Source organism: Balearica regulorum, chromosome 1, assembly GCF_011004875.1.
Source record: "Balearica regulorum gibbericeps isolate bBalReg1 chromosome 1, bBalReg1.pri, whole genome shotgun sequence".
Classification (NCBI taxonomy): domain Eukaryota; kingdom Metazoa; phylum Chordata; class Aves; order Gruiformes; family Gruidae; genus Balearica; species Balearica regulorum.
The window spans coordinates 13,630,134-13,654,652 of record NC_046184.1 but is presented as its reverse complement, the minus strand read 5'-3'; the positions used below and the strand labels follow the sequence as shown (position 1 = coordinate 13,654,652).

The 24,519-nt window shown below is 41.7% G+C and overlaps 1 protein-coding gene and 1 long non-coding RNA gene across 3 annotated transcripts in view; both read left to right on the top strand.

Annotated features, from left to right (window-relative positions):
* The first annotated feature begins 620 nt into the window (after positions 1-620).
* Positions 621-24,519, top strand: part of RSBN1L (round spermatid basic protein 1 like) — a 52,029-nt gene continuing 28,130 nt past the window's right edge. For both annotated transcript variants that reach the window (XM_075775849.1, XM_075775762.1), the window contains exons 1-2: positions 621-1,314; positions 15,414-15,527. In XM_075775849.1, the coding sequence (XP_075631964.1) occupies positions 675-1,314; positions 15,414-15,527 (754 nt within the window). In that variant the 5' untranslated portion in view covers positions 621-674. The remainder of the gene's footprint in view (positions 1,315-15,413; positions 15,528-24,519) is intronic.
* Positions 4,042-7,141, top strand: LOC142605253 (uncharacterized). The gene is made up of 2 exons (XR_012838979.1): positions 4,042-4,981; positions 5,123-7,141. It is a non-coding gene; the product is annotated as an uncharacterized LOC142605253 (long non-coding RNA).

Below are 24,519 nucleotides of genomic sequence, written 5' to 3'. Positions count from 1 at the left end.
ATTTCTGAACAGCCCTTCTCAGGAAACAGCCCGCGGGGTGGGCGGCGGCCGCGGGGCCGCAGGGATCCCCTCAGCCGTCCCCGCAGTGAGTGGTGCCAGGGCGCTGCGGGGAACCCCGAAACCCAAAGAGTCAAAGACCACCAGCTCCCGGCTCGCTAGCGCCTCCAGGACCCGCCGTAATGCGCCACAGCCCGACCACCCCGATCCCGAAGAAGCGGCTCCCCGGGACGCTGCCCCTCAGGCCCAGGCCTCCCCTCCGGATGCCGCAGCCCGGCCCGGCCCGGCCCCGCCCGCCATCGCTCGGGGCGGCTGCCTGCCCTGCCCCCGCCTGGCGGAGCACGAGGGGCGCGCACCCCCACACCCGCCGGCCCTCGGGACCGGGACGGCGACCGGGACCGCGCTGAGCCGAGCGCCCCCGCCCCCCGTCGCCAAGCAGCTTGCACCCGCCCCGACAGCACCACCCCCTCCCCTCACACCCGCTCTCCGACTGCGCACTCAGCCGAGTCCACCGCCCCCAATCATCTGAGAGCCCGCCCCCTTCTCGCTCTGCGACTGGTCAATCCCGCTGTCTCTCCGGCCTCTCCCCTGCCCATTGGGCAAGGCGGGGCGCCCCCCGCCCCTCCCGGTTCTGTCGGTTGAGCCGAGCCGAGAGTAAATAGAAGCAGGAGCTCAAAATGGCGGAGTCGTTGAGTCCTGTTCGTGGCGCGGCGTCGCCCGAGCAGGAACTGTTAGGCGCCAGGTCGGCTCCGGACACGAAGGTTTCCCGTGGATCCCAGCCAGCCGCCAAGAAGATGAAGGGAACTGATGAGAGGAGCCTGAAGGGCACTAAGCGCGTCAACGGTGAGGGGGGCGGTGGTGGCGGCGGCGGCAACGGCGGGAGCGGCAAGCTGACACTGCCAGCGGTTGTGCCGAGCTACAGCAACCCCGCGGCGTGGGGTTTCCCGGCTCTCCCTTCTGGCTCCTCCGGGAGTGCGGGAGGCTTCGCTTTCCCTTCTCAGCTGCCCCGGAAGCTGCTGTCGCCCGCCGTTTTGCTGCCGTCGTCCGCCTCTTCCTCGTCTGCCTACCAACAGCACCAGCACCGCCACCACCGGCACCGCCTGGCTCTGGCCGTCGAGGCGGGAGGCTGCGGTAGCGGCGGGGCGTCCAGCGCTGGCGGCGGGAGCACCAAACCGAAGAGGCCCAAGGAAAAGCGGGACAAGGAGAGGAGGAAGCACGGGGCCCTGCCCGTCGTCGCGGCGGTGGGTGATGGCGGCGGGGGCCTGAGTGCGGCAGGCCGGGAGGAGAACGGAGAGGTGAAGCTGCTGTTGCCGAAAGGTGAGGGGCAGGCGCTGTGGCTGTGCTCGGCCCGGGGCGGGGGGGGGGGGGATCGTTGGCCGCCCGCAGGCTGAGTGGCAGGAAGGGAGGGCTGGGAGGAGGGGTGGTGAGGTCTGGAGGAGGTCTGGAAGGGGCAGCAAGCCCGGGCTGGGCAGGGTGGGGATGGTGCTGTACGTGAAGGTGCCTAGAGCTGCCGTGAGGGAGCAGGAAATGGTTGTGATGCTCGGGTCGAGCCGTTAGAATGGCTGCCTGCCCCCGCCCCACCTCAGCACGCTGGCCCCGGGGCAGTGCCGCTTCACTGGGCCCTTACCTGTCTGCCCCCCCGCCCTGCCCTCAGCGGAGCCGGGGATAGCCAGGCTGGTGGGCTGCGTGCTAGATAGAGCCTGGTAGGAGACCACTGGCGTTGTGTAAGTTTGTGGAGAAGGCAGTGGCGGCTTAGTCTGCCGTCAATCCTGTCAAAAAAGGGGGTGTGGAATTAGCGATGGCGTCAGCTAGAAGCTGCCAGAGGCCTTAGGTTTTCTTACCTATTAGGGAAATAAGGGTGCCTAGTAATTTACTAGAGATTTGTGAACAAAACTGAATTTCTCACATCGCTGTGGGGGGAAAAACAGAGAAGACCACGTGTTACAAAACACCCAAATTAAATCCTGAATGATTTCATATATTAGGCTATTAATTTTTACAGGCTAAGTCATTGAGTACTACAGAGCATGCAGTTAAAATTTAGGTACTTAGTTTTTTGAAACCTGATTTAGCTGCTGCTTCAGGTTTGCTTTATTTCCTGAAGATCACTGGGTTATAATCTTCCAAGAAATGCTCGAGACCTTGAGGAGAAAGGGAGGAGTGCTGGGTTAGTTTATTAATGGGGCTCGACAAAAATGGCCGTACCAGGTAAGACCAGATATTAGGCTGGATTCTTGCTGACTGTGATCATCAGTAGATGTTTAGGAAGTGAAAGATGATGCATAAATATATGAAGACAATGCAAGAATGTATACTTTTATTTCCAGTGTACGCTTTCCAACTCTCCAGTGACCTTAAACTAGATGTTGATGCTTTTGTATTTATGATGAAATATAAAGAACTTGAAACATTTACTCCACTACCTAGTTGAAGCAAATTTCCTTTTTTCCCAAGGAAAGATAAATTATAGCTGTTACGTAGGCTTAGGTTACTTTAATTGTGGTCTATAGCTGTACTCGCAGGATGAGCCAAGCTTGTAGAGAACAATTGTTAATATCAATGTGGTTTTTTGTGTACTGATTACACTGTCTGACTGCCTTACTGCGTTTTCCACTAATATCTTAGTTTCTGATTTACTTACCTTTAGGTATTTTTTTAATTACTTGTTGTTTTTGGTAAACATATTGCAAGTATCATTTTTGTTCTTGGGATCTCGAGTGCTGGTGTACAAGTTGGCTTTAAGTATGTTATTTCAGTCTTCCAAGTATTTAATTTTAGGGTTTTTTCTTTTTCCTGTCCAAAAGGTGACTTAGGAGAAGTCTTCAGAAATGATAGTACACGTTTGATGTTGGTGAAACCTTCTTGTCTTCAAGGATAGCTGCTAAGAAATTCACCTAGTATCTTTCTAGCAAAGCTATGGAAATAATAACCATATTCACCCAGCTTGTCATAGCGTCCTACCAGTATTAAACAATCATGTTAATAAATCTGAGAACAGTATTACAATAACAGGATGAAATGTTTTTTTTTTCTGCACGTTGGTAAAAGAAATAATGACACTGATGGTGTCAACTGAGTAGTTGTTAATTGAACCCTCTTGGAAGCAGTGATTTGTCTTTAAAGAGGAGATTCTGCACCTTGTATCTGGAAAGGATATTTTCTCAGAACATGTATGCTGACAGACACAAGTACTTGAATTTTTATTGCTGTTTGCTCAGAACAGATCTTTTAACCTTTCATTTATTTCTTGAAAACCTAAATACAAGCAACAAATAACATTTTCCAAAGCAAATGATTCCTGAGTGGTGTCAGGGCCTCCAGATTTCTGTTTAGGGGAAGTAGTTTCTATAGCTAAATTTTTGTGGCATGTTTTTCTGTACAAATGAAAAATCTTATATTCATTAAACTCTATATTTTTGCAGAGGAGGCTTTAAGAAAGTGAGGGATGCGCTGAGTCCTCTGCTGAGAGCAGCCAGCCTTTTTAAAGTGTTTCTGCATTTGACTGTAGATTAAAGAACAGGTTTGTGCTGTTAATCCTGTGAATAATTTACTTTTCAGAGCGGAAAAGAGAAATGTGGTTATGATGCAGCAAGAAAGGAATGACTGGCGAGGGGGACCTGCAGAATCCTATGTACAGAGGGAAACTAAAAATGATATAGTAGAGCGGGAAAATGGAATAGGTAGAACTTGGGCATTGGGATTGCTGGGACTACGACATAGACTAGAAAATACTGTAGGGACTCGGGTTGCAGCAGTGAACGTGGAATGAGTAAATATGAGATACTGACATGGAAGAGGGAGGGAAAAGCATGCAAAAGCTGTGTAAGTGGGAGGTGATTCTGATCGTGGTTGAGGGCAAAAGACACACGTGTAGGTGCTGCAGGAAAGGCAAGAAGGTCAGAGGAAGGGTAGGATAGAATGAGAATGAAAGATTTAGGCAGCCTACTGATATGATATCAGGGTGAATTTAGAGCATTTTGTGTAATAGAAAAAGAGGCTTGCAAACACAGAATACGTAGGGGGAAAGTTGGAATAAAAAAATGCCTCTTTAGGTGTAGTGAGATGAGTTCATAGAAGCTGTCATATGTGCAGCTGATAATATTTTCTAAAATGCAACCGAATGCAGGCAAGTGCAGTCTCCTTTTCCTGGAGTCTGCAGTTTGACAACTGTTTTGCTTTTGGTGCTATGGAAAATCAGCAGCAACATGGAATTGACATTTTCATTGTTTTTTCTCTCATAGCTTTCAGAACGGATATACATATCAGTATTGCACCTGCCAGAAAGAAAATTGCGTAGATGAGGAGACTAGAGGTACAGAAGTGTCTCAGAGGCAAAATTATCAAAAGATAAGCAGGTAGAATGGGTGAGATTTCCCTCATTGTTTTGAGGCTCTGAAGATGGAAAAACTCTGTCCTCCTCTTTGCAGCTGAAGTGGGGATGTATCACATCTGGGTGCACAGGATAGAGTGGAATTCCCAGTTGAGCTTTGTGCTAATAAGGGTGCCAGTGTCTATGAACTGGGAGGAGTTGCATTTCCAATCAGTGAGCCGTGTGCGTACTCTGCTGCATATAGTAGTTACGAAGCTTGGAGAAAAATCTTTAACCTGGTGAGACAGAGGGAGAGCCTGTGCACTTCTTAGTACTGGAGAAAATGAGGAATGAAGCTAGGGGGATTAAGGGGAAGAGTGGCAAAATTTGTCTCATGGGATTGCTGAGACTTGTGGTGTAGACAAGGTAATACAGGGAATCGGGGCACACAGTGATGCAGAGTGAATTAATGTGAGATCTGAACTTGGTAAACTGTTGTCATAGGACTTTGATAGTACCAATAGCATTTTCCTAATTCTAGTTTGATTACTGTGATGGTGATAAAGGATATTGACACCGAGGAGGAAATTGTGAGAAGGTTTTTTTCACCAGCCATTCAAAAGAGCTGATTATAGGAGCTGATGTTTGTCCTTTGCTTGCAGTAGTGATTACTAGGTAAGAGAGCCTAGTTTTGAGGCATCTTTCTTTCCTAAGTGATAGGAAGATGTTAAGCTTGGTTATAGCCAAGGTGGATGATGTGTTTAAAGCTCTTAAAATTTTTTGTATTTTGTACCTTGATCAAGTCTTCATTTACAGATTTCTCTGGTCTTCTAATTCATTGGAAAGACCTTTAACTTGTAGAGCTGTAAAGTCTGGTTACAGCTTGTGATTCAATTAAATGAATGGACTTGAGTGAACTCTTCCGAGATGATGATCTAGCATGCAGAGAACCTGGAAAAACATTTTGTCATATGCATGATTTATCCTGCAGATACAAGGTTAAGGCTATTTGAAATAAGCTTAAATTTCACTTGTCAAGTAGATTCTGATAGTGGAGTTAGAAGTTGTGCAACTATTTTTGTTTTACAACATGGTGTGAATCTGACAGAAATGATTGCTGTTCCAGTTTGACTATACTGATTTGGTGAGTCATTTAACTGATACTCTGCTCTAGCAGAGATAGCTAAGATTGTTTTCTTAACAGTGCAAAGCTCAGCTCAGCCACTCCCCACTTCATCAGATGGTGCTTGCCTAAAGTTGTTTTGGTTTGGTCCATAGACTTGCTGTATGGTGTGATCCAGATGCGTGAACCATCTATTCTGGTTTTGTTGCCATTTTTGTGTACAATTTCCCTCTCTCTCCATTTTTTTTTCAGTGTTCCATTTCCTAGTAAGATTACCTTAGTGTGCAAGCAATTACAAAATGAGACTGATATTTTTGACTTGCAGATGGGGGTTCGCACCTATGAATAAGAAAGCTGAAAATGGTACTGTAGCTCTTGTTTTTACTTCTAGTCTTTTTTTAGCTCTTCCTTTCTTTCTCCTGCTGTCTTTGAAGGATAGATTAGATTAGACTTCAGGTGGGCATTTACCAGTGATTCTTCTGATAACTTTGTTGCTCTGGGTTGCATGACACTTCTGGGTTTTAAGCTTTCAAGAAATTGCACTCTTCAGGCTTGTTAAGCTTGGTTTCCATCTGGTGGGATGCGCATTTCATAGTCTGACTTACCAAAGTAGGTTGGAGAAAGTTTTGGATCCTCTTCTTGTCCCCTTCTTTAGAGCTGGGACCATGCATCTCGATAGTCAGGTTATCTTTTTTTCTTCTGCTAAACATTTCCTTATTCTGTTTACTTCTATTTCCTTTGCTTTTTTTTTTTGGACTGGGTGGCTTGACTCACTTCCCCCTCCCCCCTGCCAGACTCCTTAAATTCAGCAGTCATTTTCATGCTTGTGAGGCCTCTTAATCATTCTCTTCTGAATTCTTTAATATATTTCTGTGTGGTATACAAGAGGAAGAGGGACTTCTCAAATTTCTTTAGATGTTTGATGTTTATATGCAGCTTAGTTTCGAGAGCTGATAGTGACAATGTTGAGATGAATTTGGAGCAGGTATCTTTCTCCTGAGGGACCCTGTCCCCTTTTTTGTTTCTGTGAAATAACCATGAAGCTTTGCTAGGCAGAACAAAAACTTTCACTTTCTAAGCTAGACAACAAACAAAGCTGCTCCTGAACTCCAGAGTCCAGCTCTGTCCAATTTACACAGCAGAAACTTAACTCTGATTGTAGAATAATAAATATTTTTTCTTAGTTGAAACGAGATCAGTAAGCTGAAACATCAGATCTGAAACCTCTTGTAGAGGTCTTGTTTGCAGCTGTCGTGGTCTCCACTACTGATTTCTGATGCAACTCCTCAGTGCTTGAGCTTAAACTTGACTCATTCAGTTCAGCATGTAGAAGGTCTCCTTTAGAAGTTCAAAGGTTAGAGGAATTGTAAAGATTAGATTTAAATTTTTTGGAAGTGTTTTGATTCTCAAAGGGGGTATGTCCACCTTCCTGTTCACTGGAGGATTTGGGGAAATGTCTTGCCTAGTAAGGGGATTTCTTTAGTCATATATTGGATTTTAAGCTTTAATTACTGCAAGGGACATCAGCCAAATATTCCAGGTTATTGGAGTGAGAAAGCTATCATGACTTTTTTTTCTGGTCTCAGAAATACTGTATAATGTATGTTTTGTGATGTATGTATAATACTGTTTTTCATGTTCATTAATTCAGGAAGCCTGCTCTCCAGTGTACCTTGTATGACTTAATAAAGTGCAGGTGTCAAAACTGTTAACATAGTGGTGTTAAACGTACTTCATGTATCTGCATAACCAGATAAACATGTCTTCTTGATGTTTTATTTTTATGGGTATTTGTATAAAGGGAGGAGAGTGCCAATGGAAGGAATGGTGCCTGATGTTCTTGTACTCCCCGCCTCCTTCCCCTTCCCTTCAGTTACAATACTGTTGGTGTTAACCATATTGATGGTGTCCGTTAGCAGTAGTTTGTAAATATTTTCCCTGATGTGCAGTGGCAGCCCTTAAATCAAAGGGAGGCGAGAGAGGCAGAATACTTTGAACATAATCTGTGACTGACTACTAATGTGGGTTACCATCTGGAAAACTGATGCAAAGCAGCTGCAACTTTTGGCATCTGACAAGGTTGTGCAGCTTGCCTCTTTCAGTGCTGCAAGGGACTTGCTTGAGCTCCTGCATCCACTTCAAGGTGCAAATTTCACAGTGTGATAGTGACCATGACCACTACAGAGCATTTCCCACTTCATTTGTTTTCTATGCACTCAATTTACCTTTTTGTCTGTAGAAAGCTTGCAGTAGAGGCAAAGATTTGGTTAAGTTTCTGAAATTTGAGTGGTGTGGTCTATGAATTTGTGTTTTTATTTACTACTTGGGAAATCACTGTGATCATTGTGAGAAAGTGTCTGTTTAGTTAGGAGACAGAAAACTTCTACCTTTAGTTTTAAATGGCTGTTTACCTTATAAATACAGTACGTATGGTGTTTTTTCTTTATGTATTTAACCCAACATCCAGAAAAATAGAAGCTTTTTTGGATTTGAAGAGAAAGTATGCGTATCACTGAGTTCAGTTAATCATGTGGGTTCACTGAAAACATTCTTCAGATGCCATTTAGGAAGGTGAGGTGGAACACTTCTTAATAACGGACTTCTTCCTGTCTGTATATAGCACTTTTTAAAAAATATACTGTTGCTGCATTTCACTCATCAGTTTACTGTTTCTGTGACATTAAAACCAAATAATGTGGACTTTGTGGTGACACTTGTGGTTTAATCCGGCAGGCAGCTAAACACCACCCAGCTGTTAGTTCATTACACTGCCCCACACCCCTCCCAGTGGGACAGGGGAGAGAATTGAAAACAAAAGGTAAAACTTGTGAGTTGAGATAAAGGCAGTTTAATAGGACAGAAAAGGAAGGAAAATAATAATAAAAAAAAATATAGAAATAAATGATGCACAGTACAGTTGCTCACCATCCACTGACTGACACCTAGCCAGTTCCCAAGCAGCAGCTGGTGCCCCCCCGGCCAACTCCTCCCAGATTTTTTTTTTTTTTTTGTTCAGCGTGATGTCCTATGGTATGGAATATCCCTTTGGCCAGTTGGGGTCAGCTGTCCTGGCTGTGTCCCCTCCCAGCTTCTTGTGCACCCCCAGCCTTCTTGCTGGCAGGGCAGTAAAGGAAGCTGAAAAGTCCTTTATATAGTGTGAGCACTGCTCAGCAACAACTAAAACATCAGTGTGTTATCAACACTATTGTCATGCTAAATCCAAAACACAGCACTATGCCAGTTATTAGGAAGTTAACTCTATCCCAGCTGAAAGCAGGACACTTATATTGTGAACTTGTATGACACGTCTAGAAATCTCTTCATTCCTCCATTCAGGGGTACTTATTCCTATAGAACTCTGTATTTTAAAAAGTATACGCATGGCCTTGGCTTATTTAGTAGAGTTATACTGGATTAGCGTGGCAAGGTTTTGGTAGTGGAGGGCTACAGGGGTGGCTGCTTTGAGAAGCTGTTGGAAGCTTCCCCCATGTCCAACAGAGCCAATGCCAGCTGGCTTTAAGACAGACCCGCCAAGGCCGAGCCCATCAGCGATGGTGGTAGTGCCTCTGGGATAACAGAGTTAGGGGGTGGGGGGAAACTGCTGCGCAACTGCAGCCGAAGAGAGGAGTGAGAAGATGTGAGAGGAACAACTTTGCTGTCACCAAGGTCAGTGAAGAAGGAGGGGGAGGAGGCGTTCCAGGCACCAGAGCAGAGATTCTCCAGCAGCCCCTGGAGAAGACCATGGTGAGGCAGGCTGTCCCCCTGCAGCACGTGGAGGATGATGGTGGAGCAGATACCGATGTGCAGCCTGTAGAGGATCCCATGCCAGAGCAAGTGGATGCCTGAAGGAGGCTGTGACCCTGTGGGAAGTGCGCACTGGAGCAGGCTCCTGGCAGGACCTGTGGCCCCATGGAGAGAGGAGCCCATGCTGGAGCAGGTTTGCTGGCAGGACTTGTGACCCCATGGAAGGGCCCCATACTGGAGCAGTCTGTTCCTGACCCACACTGGAGCAGTTGGTGAAGAACTGCAGCCTGTGGGAAGGACTCGCATTGGAGAAGTTGGTGGAGGACTGTCTCCCGTGGGAGGGACCCCAGGCTGGAGCAGGGGCAGAGTGTGAGGAGTCCTCCCCCTGAGGAGGAAGGAGCGGCAGAGATAAGGTGTGATGAACTGACCACAACCCCTATTCCTTGTCCTCCTGTGCTGCTGCAGGGGAGGAGGTAGACAAATTGAGAATAAGGTTAAGCCTGGGAAGAAGCAACTCCCCAGGTGGGGGGAAAGTGTTTTTAAGATTCAGTTTTTCTTTCCCATTACCCTGCTCTCATTTTGATTGATAATAAATTAAACTAGTTTTTCCACGAGTTGAGTCTGTCTTGCCCATGAAGGTAACTGGTGAGTGATCTCTCCCTGTCCTTAGCTTGACTCATGAGCCTTTAATTGTATTTTTCTATCCCCTGCCCAGCTGAGGAGGGCGGTGATGGAGCGGCTTTGGTGGGCACCTGGCATCTAGCCAGGGTCGACCCACCACAAGAGTAAAAAATAACTATAGTAATAAACACTTTTTGTTCTTCAGGCAGTAGAGCTTGAAAGCTAAGGAGCGAGCCTAACTCTTACTTCCATAGCTTGATTCCTACTGTGCTTAGAATTTTTTTATTTTTAACCCTAGTAGGGAGTATTTACAAACTCTGTGACCAGTTATTTTCCTGAGCAGTGTATTTTTCTTTCAGAAGCAAATAAAGAAGTGCATTTTGATAGGGGAAAAACTTCATGAAAATATAGAAGGTTCTTCCATCTTTACCCTGGGATACAAATTACTTCAAACTTTGACTTTTAGTGTGGTTAGAGGTATATAAAGGAATAAGAAATCTGTGTGCAGAAAGAGCACATGGTACAATGAGCAATGATGTGAGAAGACTCTTAAGAGTTACTATACTACAATAATGTTTGTATGTATGAAAAGTTTGGATGTAATTACTGTGGTTTTGTCATAATTACCCCTAATGTAGTTGTTAACAAAACAGTAGAAAATATGGATTAATGGGGAGAGACTTGAGAATATCATTTGCTCTTTGGAGCTAGTCCCTAAAATTCATCAAATGAACAATAAGATAATGTTCTGAGGACCACTAACTACTTTGGGTGTTGGATGTCCCAAGGAAGCTATTGCAGCAGTACTAAGTATTGGGCTAAGGAGAAACAGCTATTGGCTGTATCAATACAATATAGTGAGTAGAAACAGACATCAGCCATCCAGTTGTGCTCAAACCAAGTTGAGGGCCAGTGCATTGCTTAAGGTTTTGGATGATTTTAAGATTAAGGATTTTGATATGAGTGATGTGCTGATAAAACAGAGTGTTAATTTAAATCTGTAATAGAGGAACTGGTGTTTTCCCAGAGAGGCTTATTTCATTGCAGTTTTTTGTTGGTATCTGATATGGCTATTAAGTATTCTTTTCTGTCACTTCAGATGTGATTTATGGCATCATGATTGACTTTCTCTCCCATTGGAAGAATTGCGATACCAACTTTAAACACTTGTTATTTTCTCCCTTTTCAAAGTAGAGCAGACATAACAGGATTTTTTTGTTTCTGTTTTGATCCAATAATAAAAAAAATCACCTGCAAAAAAATCCCTAACAAACAGATGAAATGTTAGACAAACCCTCATAGTCAGTACCTGACTAACCTTTTGAGTATTCCTTACCAGAACAGCTTTGTTAAAAGGGAGAGAGCAAATAGCTCAGCTTAAATAAACCCGGAGTTTATATTGCTGGAATGCTATTTTTAATATCTACTGAAATGGAAAAATATTTATTGAAATGTAAATATGCTTGGGTGGCTTCACATAAAAATATTGTATGATGTTGATGAATTTTGAAAGGGTTATTATAAATGTTATTGTGATTTCCTGTAGAACATATGCTGTGCCTATTACTTTTTTTTAATTAACCTTTTATTTAGACTAGGACTTGTTTTAAAATCCACCCCCTTCCACTCACCAAAAAACCATCCCAAGGCAACCACCAAACACACACACCCCAAAACAAAATACCCACATCCTTGTGGAAAGAGTTCCAATAATGGACCACAACTATTTGGTAAGTTGTTCCTGTGACTAACTTGTGCCTTTGTTTACAAAAAAAGTACTGTAATACTATCATTTATGGACTAGGGATGTCAGACTTAAGCTTCTAGTCACTGGTACATCTATATATGTTGCTTTTTTAGAATTTAGACCTTTTTATTGAAACTTGTTTTCACTGTTTGAGTCAAATTGCCCCTATTTTGAACTCAAATTATCTTCTCATTAGCATATGAAACTTAAATTTGTTAATTGCTTTTCTGAAGCATCAGTTTTTCATCATTGTGAAAATTGAAACTATTCCAGTGGCAATTGCAATGCTGTGACTACAGAGGTAATAGCTGTTGGTGCTTGATATTCTCTTGTCCTTATCAGTGACCATTTGGGTTGCATTATTTCCCTGGGGACTCATTTCATCCCCTTCCCTCTGCAGCTCAAGCCTTTTTTTTTTGTTTGTTTGTTTTGTTTGTTAGGAGTAGTATTGGTGAAAGCTAATTGTAGAATATTCTGTGTACATGGAAAGATTAGTATAAACATCTCTGACTTCTACTATGAAATGCTGTTTCCCCACAAATGAAGTGAAGACCTAAGGTTTTTGATCAGTAGTAGTTGCTGCTGGTAAACCTCAAAAAAGCTGTACAAGTGTCCCAAGTTTTTTTAACTTTTTCAACAGAACAGGTTTTGTCTTGTTTTCCCTTGCCAACCTCACTTACTGGTTGTTTATTCTATGACATGTAGATTGTAAATTGCATAATGTTGGAGACATTCATTTTAGAGCAGGATTTTTGTGAAGAATTTTCATGTTTCTTGGTTGAGAAAGTGAGATTTGCACTGAAATTACATATGGCTGGAGGGGATTGATACTTTATTTTAGAGAACATGCTCAGAGATACTGGTTTCTGGCATTTTGGAAAGTCCTGAACAGTATTAACTTTATTGGGCAGCATCATATGGTGGCAGCAGTTAGTATGGAGACTACGTGGAGAACTGCACTTGCCCTTCCTTGTTAGATATCTGTGCTATAGGCATATTTTAATCCCGTTTACTGACTATGATGACTATTGGATGCTTCTAAATTTACTGACTTTGCAGAGCCAGCATAGCTAAGTTGCAGTAGATTTTGTGGTAAACTCAACCTTAAAATAATTTGCTTGATTTTTATTTCTGCATCCCATTGAAAGCTGTGAAATGGAATATCTATCACTGAGGAGAATAATCAACAGAATTTTGTTTGAGAATTGTCTCGGAGTTTTGCCAGCCAGACTAAAAATTACTTATTTTTACTCATAAACTGAAGACAATTGAACTGAGAATGAAGACCAAGTGTTAATCCCTGCAATGACTCTCATTTTGACATAGATTTTTTTTTATTATATTATGTTTTGTCTTTATTTCAATGTTTATGATTTTTTAAGGAGAACTCTACCATCTATTGCTTAGCTGTTCTGTGGGCTTTGAGGGAGGAAACCTGAGAATTTGTTTGTTTAAATTGGGATTCTCAACTGTTCTTTACTTGCCTCGGGCTGTATACTGGTTTTGTTAGAGTACTGCGATTTCTAAAAGGGATATAGTTAAGTTTAATTTATTTCGAACCTTCTTCAGTTTCCAATCACTTCAGGTATGATTTGCTTGTGGCTGTTGCTAGGGGAGGTCACACCACACTTCCATTGTTTCTTTTGTCTGGAACGTTTCACCATTGACTCTGCTAATTGCTTTCTAGATGTGAAAATAAACTAGAGGCTCTTTAAAAGGTTTCAGCTTGTCTCTGTCCTTACTTATGTGTTGCTTTTGACAAAACTGGAAGATTCATTGGCCTGTGATGCTATTCATGAGCCTGTAATAAAGGATTCTTTCAGCCTTGTCTTCTTTCAACAAGGCTCAGCATTTGTATATGCTCTTCAGTCTTTCTTTGATTCGTAAGTGATAGCAGAAGTCAAGTGTGCCTCTTAACAGTATGCAAATATTGAGATAAAATCTAGATCTTCCCATGATAATTACAATCCTGGCTGAGTTAAACATTCAGTGCAGGTTACAAATCAAGCCTGGTGTTACTGCTGCTTGCTGAGTGAGTGCCTGCTTTGAGCATTACTTAAATTCCTGTTGCATAATTTGTTTCCTACTTGATACTCTTAAATTGTAGAGGATTTACAATTTGGGGATTTCTTTTGGGGGATAAGCAGGCTGGAGAGGAAGATTCATGTCTGCTTAACCTATTCCTAGAGGGTACAGGTTTGTGTTGTTTAGGGAAACTTGTTTGGATTCCATGGTCTGCTATACAGATGAATCTGCTTTGTCATCCCTTCTCATTGAACAGTTAGAAAGTTCTTGGACGTGACTGTTTCCGTTGCTTAGAACAAAGATTTCTGGACAGTTTTAAGCACAGCTACCTTATTCCTTATTATTTTTGTGCCAGCATAGTTTCTATTCTCTCCCCACTGCTTATATTGATCCGTGGATAGAAACCAGACATATATCAATTGCCATCTCTTTGGATTTTATTTTCTTAGGGTCTTCCCAAGATACGTTCTTCATCCTAACAACTGCTAGGGTTCAAGTTCTGTAGCCTTGCTAGGAGAGTCGTAAAAGGAAAGATATGAATGCTGTGGAGTCATTGTTACAGTATTCATTTATGTGGATTACTGTCAACCTTATGCACTTTTTTGTTTAACTATTAACATGCTTCATAAATAGTTTTGTTATGGGACACTCTATATTGCCTTCTAGAATTGAAGGCTTTGTTTAGTTTGGTTCAGAGGAATATTTCTGATTTGTTAGTAATGAAGATAACTGCTGCTTCTATTTTATGTGAATGCTTCAGGCAAAGTAATTGGATTTCTCTTTGCTTCCATGTGGGGTTTATAATGCAAGTCCCATAAATAAAACATAAGGATTGTCTCTCAGGTGTATTATTGAGAAAGCATTCTGAAGCATAGTATTATGTAGAAGCTTGAAATCTGATTTCCTCTTTCCCTGCGGAGGTTAAAAAGCCCAGTAAACTCTTGGAGCAGGTACTTGGCTTCAGGTCAAGAAACTAGGCATGAAGTGCTGGCTGCAGTGCATCTAAGCCTAGTTAAATCTGACTTCTCTAAATGCTTGGACTCAAAAGTCAATCTAAACTCGGCTTGAAAAGACTACTCCTTGAAATTATTAATTCCTCTGAGTCTAGTATTTTTCATGTAGCAAGCATGCCTAAAGGCTCTGCTTTTGTATGACAATGATTAAAAAACCTGGAGTGACTTGACAGGAAAGTTAATGAATAATGAGACTGCTCAAGTAAGCTGTTGCTGATTGTAGGCAAACAAGGGAAGGACCAGTGCGTTATATCATGTACAAATACAGCACATTTCGTGTGTGTCTATTAATTATATCTTAATGCTATTAATGCATTAGTGTAGCCTGAGAACTTAATGTAAAAGATTTTGCAGCTGACAAATTAAGTCTTCATTCCAAGCTACTTGCAAAAAGCCTTTAAGTTTAGACTATGTGAAAATGGTTGTGTGAGGTTTCTAGTGTATATGCGCACCCAGGAAAATTCAAACCGTACTCTTTTTTCCTCCATTTCTTACCTAATGGGTGTAAGTTGAATTTCAAGAAATAAGAGCCGACTACAGATGCAAAATACGAGCAGAGGGTAGTAGGGCTAAGCAAAAATTGTTAACTCTATACAGTTAACATGCTGACTTGTTGCATACAGTTCTAACATAATAGAAATAAAACTTGTCTGAGTTAAATAAGCTTATGTTGGATTATGCAACAGATAAATATTAGCTTTTCATATTATAAGTACTGGGATTTGTAACTCCTCCTTTTATCTTCTTAATAGAGCTTACATAAGAGTAATATGAAACATGCGTGCAGCAACTAGTTTTCTGTTCCTACTTAATTGTAAAATATTTGCATTTCAGCTCAAATCAAAGACAAAATTAAAGAAAGGGAAAAGAAGCAAAAAGAGAAGAAGAAACACAAAATAATGAATGAAATCAAGAAAGAAAATGGAGAGATCAAATTACTGCAGAAAGGTAGGTTCAACCTATGTAGTGGTATTTCATTCTAGTGCTTTAAAATCTTTGTAATTGGATTGGATACTGAGTTTTAATACTGCGTTTTCCTTTAACTTGAATGGCGTTTTACCTGATTAGATGGTATGAGGGTTGCAAATTAAAAGTTAACTATGAATGTTAATTTTGTTGTCAGCTGCGCTAGGTACTGGTGGTTAAAAATATAACTCTTACAACAATGTTCCTTATACAGTAGTAGTAAAGACTAGTACTTCAGGGAATAATATTGGTGATACCTATATCTTTTCTGCAGTGGCTGAAAAAGGTTATTATATTGTGGAAAAGAAAACTGAATCCATGTCACATTTAATATCTAACATAAATGCACAAAACTGAATAAGGAGTTATAATTCAGGAACTTTGTCAAATACTAAAAATTGATGTGTAATAAGTAGGCTTAATATTGGCTTATTTCTTCAACTTCATTTGCTGTAATGAAATGTAATTAAGATCATGTTCTCACACTTGCTTTGTACATCTACTGAGTCTTAGAATTGTATGACAGTTGAGGTTGGAGGGGACCTAGTCCAATGCTGCTGCTCAAGTAGGGTCAACTAGAGCAGGCTGCCCAGGACTATCAGACTCTGTATATCTCCAAGGGTTGAGGCTCTGCAATCTCTCTGGACAACCAGTATGAATATTTGTGCACTCCTGCAGTAAAAAAATTGTTGCCTTTTGTTTAAAGGGAATTTCTTTTATTTCAATTTGTACCCAGTACTTCTGAGAATAGCCCTACATCTGGGGAAGAATAACCCCAAGCACAGGTACATGGTGGGGGCTGACCAGCTGAAAAGCAGCTTTGCTGAGAAGGACCTTGAGGCTCTGGCAGATAAGCAGCGACCATGAGCCAGCAGCGCTCTTCATGGCAAAAGGCCAGCAGTATCCTGGGCTGCACGAGGAAGAGTGTTGCCAGCAGGTCGAGGGAGGTCATCCTTCACCTCTACTGAACTCTGCATCTGGAGTGCTGTGTCCAGTTCTGGGCTCCCCAGTACCAGAAAGATGGACTTAGTGGAGTGAGTTCATCACATGGCCAAAGATGGTGAAAGGCCTGGCATATGTAGTAGGGCCTGTTGTGATAGGACAAAGGGGTAACGGTTTTAAACTAAAAGATGGTAGATTCAGACTAGATATAAGGAAGATTTTTTTATTATTATTTTTTTAATGATGAGAGTGGTGAGGCACTGGAACAGGTTGCCCAGAGAGGTGGTAGATACCTCATCCCTGGAAGCATTCAAGGTCTGGTTGGATGGGGCTCTGAGCAACCCAATCAAGTTGAAGATGTCCCAGCTTATTGCAGGGGGGTTGGACTAGGTGACCTCTAAAGGTCCCTTCCAACCAAATTATTGTATGCTCGTTCCTATGAGGAGAGGCTGAGACAGCTGGGACTGATCAGCCTGGAGAAGAGGAAGCTCAAGGGGTTTCTCATCAATGTGTATAAACACCCAGTGGAAGGGAACGAAGAAGATGGAGCCAGACTCAGCTGTGATCAGTGATAAAATGGGAGACAGTGGACACGAATTAAAACACAGGGAATTCTGTCTGAATGTAAGGAAAAAACCTTTACTTTTGACGGTTGTTGAATACTGGCACAGGTTGCCTACAGAAGGCGTAAAACCTGACTGGACACAGTCCTGGGCAACCTGCTCTAGGTGACTGTGCTTGAGCAGGGGGTTAGGACTTAAATGATAATCAAGAAGTCCTTTCCAACCTCAGTGTTTCTGAGTTTGGCTACCTCTTTACACCCTCTGATCGGGTACTTGTACACACTGATAAAATTATTTTTCCGCCTTCCCCCACCCCGCTTTCTTTTCTTCATGCTGAACAATTCACTGCTCTCAGGCTTTCCTTGTGTGTGTGATGCTCTGCTCCCTTAATCATTTTTGGGGCCCTTTGCTGGACTTGCTGCAGTATGCGCATGTCTGTCTTGGACTGGCAAGCCCAGAACTGGACACGATACTCCAGATGTGTCTCACCGGTGATGAGCAGAGGGGAAGAATCATCTCCCTCAACCTGCTGGCAGTGCTCTTGCTAATCCTCTCCAGGAAGCTGCTGGCCTGCTTTGCCACAAAGGCACACTGATGACTTTTATGGTCAACCCGTCATCCATCCACCAGGACCCCTAAGTCTTTCTCTGTTGGGCTGCTGTCCAGCCCGCTGGGCCCCAGCCTGTACTGGCGCACGGGGTTATTCCTCTTGGGCGCAGGGCTTTGCCCATCCCCGCGTTAACTTCATGAGTCCACCGAGTTGACCCGTTTCTACAGCCTCTCAAGGTCCCTCTCACTGGCAGCGTAACCCTGTGGTGCGTCAACCGCTCCTTCCAGTTCTGTATCACCTACAAGCTTGCTGAGGGTGTGCTCTGTGCCATGATGCTGGCCACTAACGAAGATGTTGAACAGTACTGGCACAAGGTATTAATATCTGGGTTACTCCAGTAGCGACTGTTTTCCAGCTGGCCTTTGTGCTGCTGATCACAACCCTTTGAGCATAGCAGTTAAGCCAGTTCTTGATCCGTGTCATTCTCCACTTCTTCTCTAGGTCATGCTGAATCACTTTTTCTGTGAGGATGTTGCTTATTTAAGTAGACCAAATATTTTTTTTGTTATTTTCAGACTCTACTTGTGAAGTTAGGAACAGATTCCTGATATATTTTTCTATTATCTTGTCTGCTGTAGGATTTCACTTACAAACAAAAACCTGAAACCCCGAAAATGAAACATTATCTTCAAAATGTTCATACGAGGTCGGAGGCATGGAACCCTATAATTACTACATCACCTGTTATACTCTTTGCACAGCTCCAAGTAACTGTATTAGCAACTATGACAGCTTAAAACCTGTGTTGATCAGATCTCAAGGTATCAGCTTAGACCATAGGGAACATGTAAGCTGGTGATTTCCTGTGAAAAGAACAGATGTAGCTTGTCTTTGAGCATGAAAGGAAGTTGGTGGTTGAGATACTGGGCAACACTTAACTGCCTCAACAGTAAGGTTCTTCATTTTGTTTGCGTACCAGCCGTTTTTTACTCTGTATCCTATTTCTGTTGCCATTCAGCAGATGAGGTAGAAGCTGCAAAGACAGCAAGTCTTGTTATATGTATCTAATAAGTGTTACCTAATGGGGATATTTGGCCTCAAATGGTACTTTATTTTCAAGTTAATATAAAAAAGCATATGCACTGGGGCTGTTTTAGAACACCTCTCCTATTCTGAGCTAGTTGAGTAGCAAGATAGGTTATTCTCACAGAGAACAGTGCTACAAGTTCATTAAGTGCTTTATCCCTATTTCATAGATCTGATACATTATCAGTCAAGTGTTGTGTTTTACGTTTTTTGTTAAGATGTTGGTGGGAAGTGTTTTGTAGTTTGTTTGGTTCGGCAAGTCAATTTTGGTTTTGCAGTATGCTGCAAAATTGACTCCTATTTCAGGGAAAGAATGGAGTGTGTCAGCAGAACAATTATTTAGAGCAGGCAGATTCTCTCCACTGGGTTTGTATCCTGTTCAGAACAGCATCTCTGGATGTCTTCTGTGGACCTCCAGAATCTGACTGGATGTGCTTGCATGTGCTGTGAAGTTTGTGTAACGTTTCCTGATTCCTTCTGCTTATCTAGCTTTACATCCTGGGAGCTCAGGGCAAGAGAGCAAAGGCAAAAGCGCTTTAAGATGCAACTTCTTATGTGTATTGGTGGTCAGTGCCTCTGTGATCTCAAACATTACCTCTTCATCTAAGGCTGTTGTCTTCTTGTGGAACAAAAGTTAAGCTCCAAGCCCTTTTATTTGGAGCTCAGAATTTACTGTGTGAGCTTAGGAACAAAGATTTGGAACTAGTCTACTTTTCTTTTGAGTTTCTGGTTTTGTGGTTGTTTTTTTGTGTGTGTGTTTTAGAGACCAGCACTACAGTCTCTTAAGACAGCTTACTTCCTTCTAGGCATTTGGTCTGTATCTTGTTGTAAAATGTTACTCTGACCATCTGCTGAATGCTGTTCTTATGTTGAGAAAGTTGTTAGTGTTGTTTTGTCTCTTGTTTAAGCTGTCCAAGATAAAAGGTGGCTAGTTGTAGAAAAAGAGGACAGTACTGAGGGACTGGTGCCTTTTGAGGGAAAGTTGGTGCATTAACTTGATTTTGGTGCTTTGAACTGAATGTGGAAGAGTTTACTTATATTAGGAAGGATAGGGATGTAAGCTGTTCACCTGCCTAAACTTGGGTTGCCGTTCTGTTGAAAGCAATGATAAAACTTGCCCACGTTGGCGAAGGGCAACTCTTAAAAAGGGTATTTTTGTAGTTCCTGAGGCTGCTAAAGGAAACGTGTTTGGCTCTTTCAGAGAGCCTGATCGCTTTTCTTATGCATCTAGAATGAAATGTTTTTTGTCATCCTGTTGCACTTGCAGATGTATTCTCTGTAGAATGACTGTATAATTGCACCTTTTTCTTTCAACTGTTATGTGGAAGGAAGAGCTCGGTTCTTGGAAAAAAGCTTCTTGGCAGGTGCATATTGTTAAAAATTCAGGAAATATAAGTGATTTAAACTTGCTTTTCAAAAAATCTGCATAATGAAAAAGTTACTGTTTAGAAAGTGAAAGTTTCATACAAAAAACCTGACACCAATGTGACATGACTGAGTGTTAGTGCAGGTCCTGCAAAAAGAAAAAGGATTAATAGGCTTATTTGTAAACAGTGCCATTTGTGTTTTCCCTTTAAAAAAAGAAAAGTTCTATTTTCCTCATTATTTATGTAAGAGCACGGTGATTTCTAAAAATGTATTAGGAGAAATTCTTAGCGTGTAGTCTGCAAGATTAAATGCCTTGGGTTATGGAATGCCAAATGCAGGGAAGAAGGGAGAATGAACATCTTTGTCATGCTGGTATGAATGTCTGTAAGTACCAATTGCTTCCTAAAGCTTTTTTTTTTTATTCTGGGAGAAATGACATTATTTTAATTGTACATTCTTATGAACCTTTTACATTTTTTATAGATGGATTTTGCACAGAAGTAATTATAAAATTGGTGTATTTAAGATGTGACCTACCTCTGAGTCATACTGCACGCTTTTTCCTATCCACTATATTTTGTCTTTGTGTGTCTTTCGGGAAAATGTCAAAGGATTTGTATGCAATGCACTTTAGTTGATGGGACATTGAGGGGATGGGAAAGACTGAGTTAAGAGTGCAGGGCACACAACCTACCACACTGATTTGCCTGTAATGTTGATTTTGCTTTGCAGTCCTTATGCACCAAGTTATCAACTTTTACCAATAAAATATGAGTATGGGGCGGAACACAGATGTAAAATACGGGTAGGATATGTGCAATGAGATCACTGAGCAGAGCTCTTCTAAGTTCCAGTGGGCCTCAGATGTTTTTCAGCAAGAATGCATTAAATCAGTTGCTTACCTTTTTGCGTAGCCGGTGGATCGCTCTTCAAGTTTTCTGGAGATGTCTTCGCTGCTGCTTGCTCTTGATTCCTTCCCATCCCTTTACATGACTGATTCATTTATACCCCTAAAGTTGCCACTGCCTCCATTACTCCTTCTGTTCAGCTAGTGCATTCAGTTCGCTACACAAATCTTTGAGAACCTAAAAGGAACCAACAGTGCTGACCTGGAGCAGTCTCTACTGTTGTCCAGGCAGGGTGAGACACTGTCAGCACATGCTGCTTTGGGATGTAGCAGATGGCTGGAGGGAGAGCTGTGCTGTAATAGCTTGGAAATGTGTCTTGCTGGAGGTGGGGGGCTGAAGTTTGAAGCAAAGACTTTCAGTAGATCAATGCAAAGTGAAAGTCAAGGTTTTCTTCTACCATTGCCTGCAACATCTATGCAGGTTTAAAGGTCTCCATATGATTTTTTTTTCTTTGGGGAGGAGATCTGAAATACTGATGTGAAGGCTGTGGGTACAAATTATAATAGGCTGTATGTAGCATATGCACATGTATTCTTTGGGACTTCTATTTATGGTGAAGACTGTGGAAATAATGGTAGTTTTTTAATTACTTTATTTCAAAGACAAGGAAATAAAAAATAAGACTTCAGAGAGAATTGCAATGCTGTCACATTTATAGGAGCTCTTCCTTTGAGTACAATGTTTCTACCTCTGGCTTACTGCTAGTAAATGTCTCTGTGGTTGGCTGGGTGCACACAAAATATTTTTCTTTTGCCCTGTGATTGTATTGTGTGTTTGAAGTGGGTTTCAGTTCTAATTTCAATGCCACAGATTAGTTAAAATCCTGTGATGGTCAGTTCAGAAAAGCGATCTGCTTCTATGTGGGTTACTCTGTCTTTAAAGTTCTTCCATAGCAGGGTGAAAAATGCTGATCGAGGAGTGTGTTTGCTGCCTTTGCTGCTTGAACTGGAAGGCTTCATTGACTTAAGATGACTAAATCATCACTTTTTCACCCTATAGTGTGTTTTAAGATCCAGACATATGGAACTGCACAAAAATTTTGTGTCCTGCCTGAGTCCTCTTGTTCGCATATGCAGACCTCCAATTTTGAACAGAAATGTCCTGTTACACCTTCCCCCTCCACCAAGTTTCTATTTTTGCTTTCAGTCTAGGTGGGATTTCTGTTACGGTTTTTATTTTGGATGTTGACTTATTTGGAGAGTAGAGACTTAGAAATATGGAAGGAATAATAAATTACTGCTTTTTAAAATACTTTTATAAAGTACATAAAATAGTTAATCTCTAATTTTATGTATATATGTTTAATGTGGTAACTCAGGTGACCAGACTCCAGAGACTGTTTGCAGACTTTGTATTTTCAGACTGTTTGTTGTAGAAGTATTAACTGAAAATATTTGAGAGCTTTATATTTTTTTATTCATCATTTTAGAAATCTCTGCTTATCTTACAACATCCCATTGAAGCTTTCATGATAAGTGCAGTTGTTGGAAAGGGTATAGGAGGAAGCGTGTTAGAATCTTCCCATATGACACTGATGGGTAAGAGACAGTTATCTGAGTGAACTAAACATGATAGAAGTCAACTTACATCCTTGTAGCAACTTTTATCACATCCTGTGTTTGTATGCCTATAGGTGTGACTTTCTGAAAACCTTAAATAGCTATTCTCAAGGTGGTTGTGACTATTCAACTTCCAGGAGGGCTGAAACAACATAAAATAGGATTATTTGATGTATTTTAGGCTTAACTCATCTGATGTTTAATAGTCAAGCTTCAAGCCTATAAATAGAACAAGACAGCTGTCAGTTCTCAGTTGTATTCCTGCTGTTTGGTTTGTTTCCTGGCTGTGTACTCAGACACCTTGAAGTTAAGTTTGTTCTCAGCACATGGTCTATTAGCTTTTCAACCTGTCAGCAGTTCATCTTGCTGGTTCTCCTTATTTGCTGAGTGACTACATGCATTTCACCTCTGTTCAGAATTCTGTGTGCATGTTTTAACTCTATTAGGAAGTCCCTTGTTCTAATCCTTTTGAACTATTTTGTAATATGTTTTTCATTGACTCATCAAATTATTAGATACAATTATATTTATTGAAAAAATAGAGGAAAAATTATAATACATGCTGATATTATTTTACAGTCAAAATACACAATTCTGTCAGTTAACTATCTGCCTGGTACAAACTTGAGAGTTTTCTAGGATTGAAAAGGTTTCCTATGTGTTTTCTTGTGCTGGATGGCTTTTTTTAAAATTATTTTTTGTTTGGTTTCCCCCCCCCCACTGTAAGTGTCAATGCCTCCAAGAACACTTGTACTCTCTACAACCGCATGTTTTATTTACTGGTTGGTGAATGGCATCTTGGCTGCTCCTGCTTTAAGCTATTTTTTTAGTTGTTTGTGGTTATGAACTTTGAACTCATTGGAACATCCAGGGGTACACTTCTGTGGTTTGAACTGAGATTTCTGTGTTGATTATTTAAAGACCCAGCCTGAAGAGCTGTAGCAGAGCTGAGTCGTCATAAATTTCTAATATGTCAGTAACTTTAGTCTGGATTGCAGTGAGAATGCTAGAAAATGCTCAAATCATGTGTCTGGCCATGTGGGACTATGGGAAGAAAGGGAGTATCATTAATTGCAGGTTACTTCTTACCTGGAGAGTACTAGGCAGAACATCTTGTAATACTGTAGTAGGAGATAGTTGGTACAGGACTTAAATAATGTTTTGTAGCTGATGACAGGAATAGCCAGGCTGATCTCTGATTAGTTCTGAATCTCTGGCCTTGGTAATAAGTCCTGTCTGCGAGCGACAGGGATATTGTGGTACCATAAGAAAGAAATTTACTGGGTTACCTTGAAAGATCTACCTGTCATACAGACGTATGCAGTGGCAGAAGTATTTGTTTTGTTTGTAGGTGTTTCAGTAGCTGTGCTTGTCTAAATGCATCTCAGAACACTTGGAGACAGAAGATGCCATGCATTTCAAAATGGCTACTGTCTTGGCTGAAATTAGATTCCAGCAGTTGTACGTATATGCATGTACACACCTTTATTGTGATTGTTGGTGAAGACTCTGAAAGGTCTTCAAGGTTTTGGGTTGTGAGTGCGTGCCTCAATTGTAACTACTTGAGGGGTGAAATAAGTTAGCTTGCATCAAGCACTGCAATGCTGCTGCCAAATCTTGCTTAAAACAAAGTTAGTTTGGCTATCTTGGTATTACAGCGTTTGGCTCTTTAGCCTTTTGGACTGCTTGCTTATGTTTTCACCAAATACTGTATATCTGCTCTGAGGCAACTTGATTATTGCCCTAGGGAGACATTGAAGGCAGCTGTTCTTTTTTGGTGTCTGTTAGCCAAATGTGATAGCAGTATTGGTTTTGGAAGAAGCAGCACATTTTGCTTTAAAGTATTTTGGTATATGCAGCAGAGGAGTGACTGAATGAGCATGTCTGCTCCTCTTTACAGCTCATGCAGAAGAAGAATAAGATTAAAAAATACTTTATTGGGCATTGCTGATAGCAGTCCCAGTATTTCAGCAAATTAATTCCTTTTGCTCTTGAAGT